Below are 14,625 nucleotides of genomic sequence, written 5' to 3'. Positions count from 1 at the left end.
CACCATCAATGTTCAACCTTCTAATGCAATCCTTGGAAGCCACATGAAGAAAACATTTTACCAGTGCAGACAACATAATCATGCTACCTGTAAACAGCTGCCATTAACCAATACCTTCACCACTATCAAAAAATGTGTCCACATCACAGAAAACTGGACCTTAACCCAACGCCTCAAGCTAAATAAGAAAAAACCCAAATTCATTTGGCTAGAACCCTCAACTGGCCCCCGCTACACTCCAAGGATTACAATAAATGACACAGACTTTCCACTAGAACTATAATCCCGAATCATAGGAGTAGAAATTGATAACCACCTATCCATGAAGAGCCACTTACAATCAATAATAAAACAATCTTTCCTTTTTATGAGAAAGCTTAGATCCATCAGAAAATACTTTGAAATGGAGGCTTTCCAAATCTTAATGCAATCCCTAATCCTATCTTGTCTAGACTACTGTAACGTAACACTATTTCTTTGCTCTAAAACACTGCTATTGTGTCTACAATTAGTTCAAAATGTAGTAGTAAGACTCGGACTATGGAAATCAGAACATCTATAGCCCTTTTATATGAAACTACATTGGCTGCCCATAAATGCAAGGATCAAGTTTAAATTAGGCATCACTGCCCCAACCACCAGAGTTGCCATCCTACCCCAGGGTACCTCCAAAGATATTCCATCAAAAATCTTTTCCACTTAAAATTCCCAGCATGCAATAGTACAAAGTCTACCAGGCAAATTACCTTATCCATCCAATATCAATTAGCAAAATACTAGAACCATTTACATTATGATCTTGTGACCACTATCTCAGATTCAGAAAACTTTTAAAAGCATTTCTATACCAAAACAGGGAGACAACCCTGAAGTAATTGAAATGGTAACTGTAAAAGCACATTTCTAGACTGTCTTATGCAACTCCTGAGATATAAGGTTGAGCCAATGATGACTTACTAGAATTTGTAACTATTGTGACCCAGCAGATGTAAGCCCGACCAAAGCTCTAGAGAAAGTAAAAACCTCCAGGGTTAAACTAGAAACCCGGCAGGGAAAGTCCAGGATCTGGAAAGAGGAAGGTGAGGAAGATAATATGAATCACCACCAGGGGAGCTCTAGAGGTCCCTGGTCGTCAGCTGACACTGCTAGGTCAGGCCACGCCCCGAGAGTAGAAAGGCCAACAGTGGCTTTCAAACAAAGCAACAGGTTGGGAAGGAAGTTTGAGCCTTGCCTCCCTAGGGTTCTTCCCAAGTCAAACAGGGTCAATTGTCCTGTCCCTATGGAATGGAGTGAGACTGACACAGCCGAAGACTTATCCAGGCTCAGTGAAGAGCCTATGGAGTTTGAAGAAGTCTGTGCTGATTTGGGAATTGATTACCCTGAAAGAATGCAGGTGGATTTAGCCGGTTGCCACAAACTGTGAGTGAGATTTCCAGTGAAATGTTTGGGTAGTGTTTTGGGTTTTGTTCTCTAAATCACTAGTTTGAAATTATTGTGGAAAAGCTTGGAGAAGCAGGGAGAGGTTTTGCTTCCAGCTGGGAGGGAAATTGGTAAAGCTGTTTTTTTGGCTTTAAATTGCAAAACCTAGGGCTTTCTCCCTTTTTCCTGGCAGTTGTCACAAACCTGCCAGAGGCTTGATTTTTGTTTGAAGCACGGTAGTATTGTTAAACAGTGCATTGGACTGTGTTTTGGTCCACTACCCAAATGACTTGAGTGAATTTTGAGACTGACCAAGAGAAGCTGAATGTTCAGCCTGAGCTTATGTGGAACTTTATTTTGTCTTGTTTTTTTTGACCTTTTTCCTGGACTGTTCTTTTGGCTGCTGACATTGATATCACTGCTGATGAACTGCTTACCTGTATATTGAACCATAGTAAAGCTGAATGTTGTTTCACCCGTTTGGGTTAAGTTTTTTGTTGAATATTAACTCCAGTCCAGCCTGCAGGATGACTCCATGTCGGGTCACACGAAAAGTGAAATGTGTTTATAGTCACCTATATCTTTGCCTAGCCTATGCTAGGTTAAAGTGGTGACCACACTATGTATTTAACTATGACCTAACTGTATTAGTAATTGTACTGATCTACCTGTACTAGCAACTCTACTGAATGTCCATGTCAAACTGTCCATTGTAACTTCCTGGGTAACTGACCCAACCTCTTGTAATGTAATCCAACCTTGAACTAAATGGGTAAAGGCAGAAACAGAAAACATCACATCACATAACTGCCCTCCTTGTCCATTTCAACCTTATCTACTGTATGTATAGCCATAGTTTTGTTATTCAATTTGCACAGTTCATCTATATCATTGATGATATGTTTATACTACTGTTTCGTAAAATTCTTGTTTTATTGTTTCTGCATTTACATTTAAATATTTAATAAAGTTTCTTGGACAAAAAAATATATATATTTTACTGCAGGGGGGGGGGGGGGGGGGGTTATTGGATTATTTGGATGTGAACTCCTGGTTCTTACCAGTTTTCTTTTTTGTGATTTGTACTGGACTTAACCCATTATGCAGAATGGAAAAATTATGTTCTTACCTGTTATTTTCTTTCCCTTAGATGCAGCAGATGAATCCAGAGACCAATGGGATAGCTCACATCTACCAGCAGGCGGAGATAGAGAAACTGATTAACAGGTGGTCCTATTGGCTGGCACTCCTCCTGTCTCATCAGTATAGCTCCTTGCCCAAGCACACGTAACCAGCAATAGGCATAGCATGTAAAAAACTTATTTCCCATAACAAATCTCAAAATGCAATAATACAGAAAACAACCTGCCATAATAACAAACTGCGAAAGTTGCAAAAGAAAAAACCGAGAGACAATATCCAGAAAGGGTGGGGCTCTGGATTCATCTGCTGCATCTAAGGGAAAGAAAATTAACAGGTAAGAATATAATTTTTCCTTCCCTAGCAACAGCAGCAGATGAATCCAGAGACCAATGGGATGTAGCAAAGCAATCCTCAATCTGGGTGGGAAGCAAACGCCGCCTCCGCAACAACCGAAGCACAAAACGTCCCTACCGCATGCGCCCCCACATCCAAGCAGAAATGGGGAGAGAAAGCACGCTTGGAAGACTAATTAGCCGCGAGACAAATCTCCTCCAAGGAAAAAACCTCTGGGCCGAGCCCAAGAAGTAGCCATCGCTCCAGCGGAATGGTCATGAAGTTCTTTCGCCAACCGCTTCCCTGCCAGCAAGCAAGCATAAAGAATGTCCTCCTGGACCCATTGAGCGATGGAGGCTTCGGACGCCACCAAACGTTTGAGGCGTCCCTTGAAGAATGCAAAAAGGAGATATAAACAACTAAAAGTCGTTAGAAACTGAGCTCACAGAGAACGCTACGTACATATCAAAAAATGCAGTGAATAAAAGCACCGCTCCCAATTTCTCCTCCCAGGAAGAAGGAAGGAAAAGCGAGCATGACATAAAAGAAAGGATGACACCCCCCTAGAAAGAAATAATGTTACCATCCGAACTGATACCCCATATTTCGGAAATCAGAAATAGGAATCCCCGTTGAACAAGGCCTGCAACATAGAAAACTGCAGAGCTGAAGCCATGGCCACAAGAAACCCCATGTTCAACGGCACAGCCCTTTAGAGTCCGAAAAGACAAGGATGAAATGAAGCCTTCGGTATACTGAGAAGTACGTGAAGATTGTACTCCAAACCGACCTTTCTAAGAGGCGCATGAATATACCGCACTCTGTTTAGGACCTGAACTACATGAAGCTGAGAAGTAAGCGAAGAGCAATATACCTAGCCCTTATAACAAGCTAAGAATGGCACTAGAAGCTGAAGGGAATTGAACGCTAAGCCCTCGGCAATACACCTGTGCCCAAAAAGGAACTCTGGAGTGGTTCAAACGTTAAGAAGCACCCAAGAAAGGAAAACCTCCAAAAGGAAGCAGAAGCCACAGGAGAAGACGTCCGTAGCACCTGGATAAGAGAAGAAACAACCTGCTTCGCATAATCCTTACGCGTCAGCCAAGATTTTTCAAAAAACTAGGTCGTAATACTAAAGTAGTACAAATATCCATGTTGAACGGACCCTAGGCGAGCAAAGCCGGAGATACCAGGAAACTTCTTAGTCCGGCTGTCGAAAGACTCATCAAATCCGCAAAGTAAGGATGGCGCCGCCAATCTAGAGATTCTACAAATACTGTGCCCGGAAAGCGAGCTCAAGGTGGCAAATCCAAGCCATCATCAGCCAGCAGAAAACACTGAAAAAGAGAAGGCAGAAGCGAGAAAGGAGTCATGCAGCTACCCCCTCTAACTCCCACTCCCTGGGCCCGCCGAAGAAGCTAGGAAGCTTAGAATTGAGAGACGAGGCCATGAGGTCTAGGTCAAGCAGATCTCACTTCCATAAAAAGAGCTAGAACGCTTGAGCCACAAATCTCAATATCCAGGATGCAGAAGATTACACTATTACTAACATGCACACTTTCCAGAGCGTACACAGCGCTGTACACTGTAACATACAAGAAATGGGCCATGCTCAGATTCCGGAGAGAAAGTCTATCCAAACTCTTATCCTGATCCATAAAAGGATCTGCCAACAGAAGACGAAGATGAGAGTCCACCCATTGAAGCAGAACAACTTCACCTGCCAATGAGAACAACACTTACTGCCCAAGCAGTAGAGAAATACCCCCATCCTAATACTGACCAAAAGGACCCTCAGCGGCAATCCGGAAGAATGATCTGAAGCTCCAGAAAGGTAGCCTGATCCTGCTCAAGAGCAGAAGAATGAACAAGTACTGAGTCGCCTCTGAAGACCAGACTCCAGGAGCTGAGGATGGAAGCCACGGAGCCCCCCAACCCGACAGCCCGGGATGGTCGGTGGTCATGAGATAGTCCAGCAAAGACCGAGGCATGCCTTGAAAAGAGAAATCGCGCTGAGCCACCAAATCATACAGAGTGATGCAGGAGGAGCATACCAAATAATTGGTGCCCTGAGATACCGGGAACCACCGGAACAAAAGCGACTGCTGTAGCGTAAGAAGGGGAAAGCAAGCCGAAGTCCCCAGTGGAGTCAGCAATATGTATCCCAGAAACTGTACAGAATCCCATACTCTTGGTCATGGTAAGCGAAGAAGAATACCAATCTGAGACCGAGACCCCACGCCCAAGTCTCCGGAAAGAAACACATGTCTCTCCTATATGAATAAAAACATCACCCCGATATACCTATAAATAGTACAGGAGAAAAGAGCGCTGTGCAAATTCAAAGATGCACTTGTAAAGAACTGAGGAAAAGATATCACCCTTTTCGTGTCAGTCAAATGGCCCGACTGGAAGTCGTCCGAATCAAGCAGGCAGTCAAGAAGAAATTAGCGCCAAAACGGTACCACCACCCACATCACCTAAAACGTTCGTGAAGCTTTGGGTAGGCGAAATGGCATGTGCCAAAACCGAAAGCGCCGCTCCAAGAGAGGCAGGCAAACCAAGTGCCGATTCGGAGTCCATAGAGAAAATGTAAATATACTCCCAGGTTGTCTGCAGAAATGTGTAACCCTGAGAAACTAATTCAGCCGAATGGGATCCAGCCTGCCCAATGCCCCCTATCTCGGGCACCATGCAGTAAGTGGAACAACGTCCCTTAGTTCCCGAAGAACTACAAGAACCGTCCTGAGGACCAGTAACACTGAAAAGGGAAACACAAAACATAGAGACTCCAAGAACGAACTGGAAAACCTGAGGAGAATGCAAAGATGCAAGCATCCTGAAAAATCTTCACAGCCCTCTGACCTGACATTATAGTGTCTTCTCCCTCATGAGAAAGCCTGAAGAGTCATTGGAAGAAGTCAAGATCCCCTCAGAATGAAGTGCAGAAGGTCAGGGAATGGCAGAATGAGACCGTAGGATCTGCAAGAAGATTCTCCTAGGAAAAATCAAGGTTCACAATGTAAAGAGGAATATACTGGAACCATGAAAACAGTACTAACCCCATGCAACATGAGCGAAATACGTATGTCCTTTAAAGTGAATACTTACTAGACTCAATCAAGATGCTGCATCTACCACCCCGTGGAAAACAACAGCATCCTTACAGGTATCAGACAAAGCTCACATCGTTAATGAGAGCTTCAGGGATGAGGCTAACAGCCACATAGTGCGTGAACCTCCGTGGGTTTGATAGAATAGGTAACTGGCTCCTGGTTAAAAAGAGCTGTACAGCCCTTTCTGTCTGGTCGGGGGGCCCGTCTAGCATGTGCCATGAGAAAATGGTGACAGGAGAAACCAGCGTGATAAGCATGGAAATCTGAAGTCCATGCCCCCTCAGAAATAGAGAAAGAGAGTCCTGGCCGCAGGAATATGCGCAGTGTCATTATGCCCATAGAGACAGCCCGAACTTGGAAACTGCTTGTACTACCTTTAGGCATAAATATCCTGTGCCACTACTAGACACATGCAGCTCAGCACAGAGTCCCAAATAAGGACAGTTACCAATAGACAAAGGCTCAATCTGCAGGGACCCCAAGAGAGACAATGAGATACCTGTGTGAAATACAGGGCACTATCTTACTGCTGATCTCACTGTGCCGTGAGTTGCCGTATGTCACCCCAGTCTGGAGACAAACCGAGACTGGGTGACCTAGCACAGGTCAGAGTCTCTCTGGTAAACCCCTTGAGTGCTAACTCCAGAGTCCGATTAAACAAGTAGCTTCCTTCAAGGGAATACAGCAGGAACACAGACATAGACATATAAAGCTGCTCAAGCTTGTCCCAAAGCTGGTGAAATACATACAACTTGTCTGAACCGGAAAGGAGAGAAGCCCCGGCATAACCTGACCAAAGTCAGCTGGAAACAAACTACCGGAACGCTGCAGCTCTCCCGCCATCGCTGGAGACCCATGCGCACGCCTGATTCTCGCTGACACGTGGCCGCTGCATCAACGCTCCTAGAAACATAGTCGGATTCGAGCCCCGCAAAATTTACCCTGCCGCGGCTTGCATAGAAAGAAAATCTGACTCGGGGAATAACCAGAAGAATGGCCCACAGCGCCGGAAAAAACATATCCCATCTCATGCGCGCTGCTATAAACCGGCACCTGCACAATCAGCTGCACGTGACAAACACTGATGAAAGAGAACCTCAGAATAAACAGGACTACTGCTGCACTGAAACCCAACAATGAGAACAAGTACGAGCATGAAATTGCATCGCTACTGCTGCGCTGTAACCAACAAGGAAACAAAGCGCGTGCATGCAAAGGGCGGGAAGTCCCGGCTCCCTCCATGGATTTCTAGTCATAAAACTTAGCCTCAATAAAATATCCATACCTTAAATGTATGATGACCGAATCCACAGTACTAAGACTCCCAAACAGAACCTGAAGTTCAAACAACCGTAAAAGCCAGACATACTCACAGCTTGTTGTTAGGGCCGGTTGAAGCCAGTTTGCAGCAAAAGCATGGCAGAATGTAACAACTGTGGTCTCTTTTTTTTTTTTTTACAGAGAAGGGAAAGAAGAAAAAAATTGAGACCCAGTCAGACCCTCTAGCAATGGAGGGAGGGTGAGGCAGGGACAAGGGGGGGCCCAAGTGTAACCTCTAAAGCCGGCACCATTCAGCCGGACACCCCTGTCTCACTGAAGAGAAAAATCTCAACAGGAGAAATAGCACTGCCAGCACACTGAAGAGAAAATCTCAACAGGAGAAACAGAATGGCAGTCTCACTGAAGAGAAATCTCAACAGGAGAAACAGAATGGCAGTCTCACTGAAGAGAAACCTCAACAGGAGAAAATAAAGTTCCAGCCACAGCCAGAATTCAGGAGCTAGTTGAATAGCGACCTTTTCCTGCTGGGAGATAGAGATTACTGATGAGACAGGAGGAGTGCCAGCCAATAGGACCACCTGTTAATCAGTTTCTCTATCTCCGCCTGCTGGTAGATGTGAGCTATCCCACTGGTCTCTGGATTCATCTGCTGCTGTTGCTAGGGAAATAAATATTAGGATTAGATTCCCCAGCACCATACTCCTTCCCATCTTCAGATTTTGTCCTTAGTCACCCAGCTCAATTCCTGTCATGGACAAACTGAAAATAATGCATTCCCCTAAAACCTGCTTCTACTATTGCTCTCTAGAAGACAAAGGCCAAGAGCCATCACCACCTGAGTAGTCTACTGCATGAGATGCTTCTCTGTTCCAGGGACATGAAACCATGTTCAGTGTTAAGAACAGTACCAATCAGGCTATCCAATCTCATTCAATATCAGTAGACCATGCCACCACTTTACTTTTTGCTGATGAAGCCTCCTTCCAATACAAACTCTCCAGTGCTCCACTTCACTGGCAAGGAACAAAAAAGGTGGTGTAATCCCTGAAGCACGTAGCTATGTAAACCGACCCCAAGCTCTGCTGGGAAAAAGCTTTAATGCAGAGTTTACCAAACTTTTTCAGGCCAGGATCTCATAGCTGCAGCCACAAAAGAATCAATGACCCTGCTACAGGCACATTCAAATTACTCCCTGATTTAAGGTCACAATTTACCTTTAGTGAGACTTCCTGCACCAGATTCCTTTTGCTGGGGTCATCATATAGGACAGTGCCTCCATCGGTGCCATCCACAATCAGTTTCCCCAACATTGTTCCTTTCTCTCGTATCTTTTTAGTCAGGGCTCTGGTATCCACCCCTGAACACAGACAGAACCAAAATTAACAACACTGTAAAACATTTCGCCCATAGGGAAAAGGAGAAATTAGGTTCATACCTGCTAATTGACTTTCTTTTAGTTTCTCCAGACTGGTAGAGGTTACGAGTGGGTATACAGTACTCCCCCAAAATTTGCAGGGGTTCCATTCCAGGAACACCCACGAATTTCGAAAAACCACGAATACGGTTTTTAGGCAGGGGAGACAGGAAAGGGCAGCTGGAGAGGCAGGTGAGGGCAGCCGGAGCACCAGTGAGTGAAGGAAATCACTCTCTGTATGCTCCGACCACCTTTTCCTGCACTAAGTCGGGCCTTACCAATCAGGAGCTGCTTTGACACGCAGCTCCCGATTGGTAAGGCCTGACTTTAGTGTAGGAAGAGGCGGTCGGAGCATACAGCGAGTGATTTCCTTCACTCACTTGCGCTCCGGCTGCCCTCTCCTGCCACCCTTGCCCGGTCATTCGCGTTTGGAAAATAACGCGAATGACCAGGACCGCGAACCGCCGACCACGAATTCGCGGGGGAGCACTGTATATCCCAATCATGACAAGCAGGTGGAGACTGAAAATAAAACTGTGGAATAGTACATAAGAGACACCTTCCCCTATTCCTATCAGTCTGCCAAATAGCCAAGCAGAACTAAGAACTGGAAACACAAATAAACAATACTCTGAACAGGAGTAATAACTAACATACCCAAACGCTGTTGGAAAATGTAGGACACATACCAGAAAGAAAATGCCCCCACAGCTCGCCAGCTAAATCAGCTGAGCCACAGCCGCTGTTCTTCAATTCTCCCCAGCCCTAAAAAAGTACTAGAACCGCAGCAAAAAAACAAAAACTGCCTGCGCAACAGCCACAACACAACAACAGACAGGGTGGGGACCTCTACCGATCTGGAGAAGCTAAAAGAAAGTAAATTAGCAGGTAAGAACCTAATTTCTCCTTCTTTAGCACTCTCCAGACCGGTAGAGGTTAATCTTTACAAATGGGATGTACCAAAACAGTCCCCATCACGGGTGGGACCCCCGAAGGGCCAACACCAGAACACGCTCACCGAACACCGCGTCTCGACGCGCCTGAACATCTACCCGGAAGTGTCCAACAAAGGAATGCAAGGAAGACCAAACCGTAGCCTTACAAATGTCCACTGGAGGCACAAGTGAAGACTCAACCCAAGAAGCCGCCTGACCCTGAGTGGAATGAGCTTTGAGAAATTCGGGAACAGGCTTCTGCCTCAGAAGATAAGCGGAAGCAATAGTCTCCTTGATCCAGCGCATAATAGAAGCCTTAGAAGCGCCATCCCCCTTACGAGGACCCGCTAGAAGGACAAAGAGATGATCTGATATCCTCATCTGCTGGGTCCTCTGCATATAAGAGCGAAGAACCCGATCGACATCTAACTTGCGCAACTGCTTCTACTCAGAAGAACCCTCCCAACTACCAAACACCGGGAGGACCACTGCCTTATTGACAGGAAAAGGAGAAACTACCTTTGGCAGAAAGGAAGGAACAGGCCACAAGACAACCCGCACCCTAGAAAACTCCAAGAAGGGATCCCTACAAGAGAAAGCCTGCAGCTCAGAAAATAAGTCTAGCAGAAGAAATGGCCACCAAGAAGACCAATTTAAGAGTTAGGTCCTTCAAAGAACAGGCGCCCAACTGTGCAAAGGGATGGCGCACTAGCAATAAAAGAACCAGATTCAGATCCCAAGATGGAACAGAGGGTTGATCGGGAGGCTGGAGTAATTTTGGCCACCCGCAAGAAGCAAATCACAGCAGGAATGGCAGTCAAACGCTGACCTTACAACAACCCACGAAAGGCTGACAAGGCCGCAAGCTGAATCCAGAGAAAAGACCAAGTCAGTCCCCTGTCCAGGCCATCCTGCAAGAACTCTAGGATGGTAGGCTGGGAAGCGCAAAAAGAGACCACTCCTCAAAAAGACGCCAAACCCTCTCATAAGACCGAGAGGAAGACAGCCTCTGGGAACCAAAGAGATTAAAGACTACTTTATCGGAATACCCCTTCTTAAATAGGCGACCCCATTCAAGAGCCAAGACGTAAAACAGAAGGGACCCAAATCAAACATTGGAATGGGACCCTGCGTCAGAAGGTCGTCCAAGAGAGGCAGAGGATCCGTCACCAGATGCCTCAACAGATCTGCGTACCACAGTCATCGAGGCTAATTCGGAGCCACCAGAACAACTAAATCCGGATGGTGAATGATGCGTAGAAGAACTCTGCTCACTAATGGTCACGGAGGGAACACATACAACAACCCCTCCGTTGGCCATGGTTGAACCAGAGAATCCAGACCCTCAGCCTGACCGTCTGTGCGATGACTGAAGAAGCAGGGCATTTTGGCGCTGCCACTTGTGGCCATCAGGTCCATCAAGGGTAGACCCCAAGACTGCACTATCAACTGAAAGGCCATGAGGTCGAGACACCACTATCTGGGATCTAATGTGTGACAACTGAGGAAGTCCGCTTGAACATTCTCCACTCCGGCTAAGTGGGAGGTCGAGATGTCCTGAAGATGCGACTCTGCCAAGAGCATGAGCAGAGCGCCTCCTGCGCTACCCGAGTGCTCTTGGTGCCTCCTTGATGACTGACGTAAGCCACTGCAGGGCGTCAAGCCTCGCAGAGGAACATGGAGAACCAAACTGTGCACTGGGGCGACCACCTCCGGAGCAGAACCCACATCTCTACGTCTAGGGAAGCCGCCATCGACCCCAAAACTTGGAGAAAATCCTGCACCCGAGGACACCGGGATGTCATAAGGAGGCGAAACTAAGATTGCAATTTGCTTACTCGGGCCTCTGGAAGGAAGACCTTTCCCAAGGAGGTGTCGAACAGAAACCCAAGGTACTCCAGACGCTGAGAAAGGTTGAATACCCAGCCCAGCGACTGGAGAAACTCCACTATCAGAGCCGTAACTCGGGTGCTCTCCTGCAACGACTATGCCTGAATCAACCATTTGTCCAAGTAGGGATGCACCAGAATGCCCTCTGACCGCAAGGCTGCCGCGACGACCACCATCCGACATCAGCTACTGAAAAATCAGCTAAGAGGGAATCCTTTGTACCCTAACCATTGGCAGTCAAGGGAATCCCTCCGTGGGCGGTGGAAGATCAGGCTTCCCTACTGCTCCCTGCTGACTCGCAAGGCACTATCGGAGGGGAGCTCTGGGCGCCTGCAGCCGCTGCCGACGGAGTTCCACCACCGCACCTGCCCGAAAAGCAGTTTTCAGGCCGGCCGCGAGTGCCTCACGTCTTGGCCAAATTGTGCCCCACTCCCCCTGAGAAGGGCTCAATTGCTCCATATGCGACCTAGCTAGACGAAAAGTGCCGGTTAATACAAAAATATAGTAAAATACAGTAAAGTTAAAGGGAAGTAACCCTTCAGACCGGCAGTACCTCATGATTTTTTCTTTCCTTTCAGAATAGACTCCACAGGCTCTCAAAGCAATATGCCTTGCTTGATTTAGGGGGCCGAGGCTTACTGCTGAGGCTCCTCTAAAAAAATGTGGGGAGCTGGAGGACATGGGGGGAAGGGACCCTGCTCGAGACCCGCCGGGTTTGACACCCCTGAGGTCGGACGGTCCCCAAACAGGGTCCACCCAAGCTCAATCCAGCCAAAATCAGGGACTACAAATCCCTAAACAAATTCCAACAGCCCTACCAAGGGAGATGGGTACAGCTCACTCAACACCTGCTGGAGACTGAAAGAAGACTGATAGGAATAGGGGAAGGAATCTCTTATGTACTATTCCACAGTTTTGTTTTCAGTCTCCACCTGCTGGTCATGATTGGAATATATACCCACTTGTAAAGATTAACCTCTACTGGTCTGGAGAGTGCTAAAGGAAAGGAGATATTAATAAGTAAGGATATAGACAAAAGTGCAACAAGCTATGAAAAGACTTCTCACAATAATCAATTTATTTACCAAAGGTTTATTAGGTTAAAAACCAGGGTAAGGACTTGTATCCTACTGGTCTGCATGCAAGAACAAGTTTTAGTAACACTTGTTAAGTGTTCTGCAAAACCATCACAATAAATTGCTTTAAAAAATTAAAAAGAGATGGCAAGTGGTAATGTTGTATCTTGCCATGTGTAGAACCTGGGTGAACAAAACCCATTACATTAAAAACCCTATGATTATCCTCTCCTATCATGTAAGCCACTAGGTAAAAGACAAGACACCAAAGCTTTTCATAACCACAGGGCTCCACCTCTGAAGTGTCAAAAATTGGCAATCACAGGATGCCTGAACTGCAAGAAAGCTTCCTGAAAAAATAGATAAGAAACTACACAGCCACATCTAAAATAAGGACAATAACTGGTACCACTCAAAAAATAATACGATTTAAACTAAACTAAACTTTAAGTTTGTATACCGCATCATCTCCATAAAGATGGAGCTCGGCACGGTTTACAGATAATTCAATAAATGGGGGAAGAACATAAGAAATTAGAGGTTATGAAGAGGATAGCTAGCTTTACATTTTAAATAGATAGCTTTACGTTTTGGAGAAAAGCCAGGTTTTCAGATGCTTTCGGAATACATCAGATTTACAGGGAGGGTGGGTGGTTACAGAATAAGATGCATGGCTTAGTAGTCTTAGTACACAGTTCTGCAGTCAGGCTACCAATGTTTACTTCTAGAGCAGTGCCAACAAGAAGTGGTGGTGGGATAATAAAAATTCATTTCTTTTCACACTAACCCTATCCTCGCCCATCTACTTACTTTCAGAGCAACACAGCTCCCAGTGGAAGCCATAGCTCTGAATGAAATGGATTGTCAGCGAGAGCAGATTGATCCATGTGAGCTGTATTATTGCCCGTCTCGCATGCCATTACCTTCTAGTCCAGGAACATTCTGCTCCTTCAGCCACTGGTCCAATGACAAGATGGAGCACCAGTGGCTAGGGATCTGAGACTTCTCTCCCACAATCAGGGCAGACACGTGGATTTGGCTGGATTCAAACCACTGATCAGTTATGGAAAGAGAAGAGAAAAATGCATGAGATTGATACATTAAATGGATATATAATGCTGTGTCACTGGATCTAATACCTTCGCGTGTCAAAAAATGTTGAAGAATAGCCGAGGAGCTTATCAGAGCCACTGCCAAGGCACAGGTGCCACTGGACCCTAAAATATATTTGGTAACTTTGGAAAATACTGAGCTACCAGTGTATGTGTGTGCAAGTGTGGTGTTTGTTATTGTGGCTGCAAGGATGGAAACAGTCTCAATGTGAAGAAAAAGTATGTCACCTCTAAAATACATTTACTGAGAATCACAAGCAGAGAGATCCTGGACTTCATTCCATGGGCTCTTCTTGGGCACAAACACCAAAGGGAGGTGGGAGGTGAGATAGAGACAGCAACACTGAATCTGGTACGTAAATGTAAAACGTTTCCCTAATGTCCAGCCTGGACTCCAGTATTTAAGACAGTACAATTTAAACTTTAAGAAAAAAGAAAGCAAGGGGGTACATACAAAAATCAGGATGGAAATAAATGGGCAGCTGTAGGTTTACTGAATGTAACTCAGTATCAGTCTATTTACCTCAGGGAGGTAAGAAAATGTTCTGGTATGCTGATGTAATGTTGGTGATTTAAAACCTTATATGCTCTGACCATATGCACTTGATGCTGTGTAATTGGAACTGTTATTAAAGCAAATTATATTATTGCAAATTTGACTGTCTGCAGCTTTTGATTTGACAGATTATGATCTATTGCTTTATTTATTATTTTTTTTAATCATCCTATTTAGACAAATGAAACAGAATACACAAAAATTGCAATACAACAGTACTTAAGACACCAACATGGCGGACTCTTATCTGCATAAATTAAACCCCTCTTTTACTAAGGAGCGCTAAACACTAACGCGCCCATTATAAGTCTATGGACACGTTAGCGTTTAGCGCGTGCTAAACAGCTAAC

The 14,625-nt window shown here is 45.5% G+C and overlaps 1 protein-coding gene across 3 annotated transcripts in view; it reads right to left on the bottom strand.

Moving 5' to 3' along the window:
- The window catches only part of CAD (carbamoyl-phosphate synthetase 2, aspartate transcarbamylase, and dihydroorotase), a 408,216-nt gene that overhangs the window by 379,150 nt on the left and 14,441 nt on the right, over positions 1–14,625 (bottom strand). For all 3 annotated transcript variants that reach the window (XM_033937498.1, XM_033937499.1, XM_033937500.1), the window contains exons 3-4: positions 13,531–13,660; positions 8,507–8,649 (exon numbers count right to left, since the gene is read on the bottom strand). In XM_033937498.1, the coding sequence (XP_033793389.1) occupies positions 8,507–8,649; positions 13,531–13,660 (273 nt within the window). The remainder of the gene's footprint in view (positions 1–8,506; positions 8,650–13,530; positions 13,661–14,625) is intronic.

Source organism: Geotrypetes seraphini, chromosome 3 (assembly GCF_902459505.1).
Source record: "Geotrypetes seraphini chromosome 3, aGeoSer1.1, whole genome shotgun sequence".
Lineage (NCBI taxonomy): Eukaryota > Metazoa > Chordata > Amphibia > Gymnophiona > Dermophiidae > Geotrypetes > Geotrypetes seraphini.
This window is presented reverse-complemented; position numbering and strand designations above follow the sequence as displayed.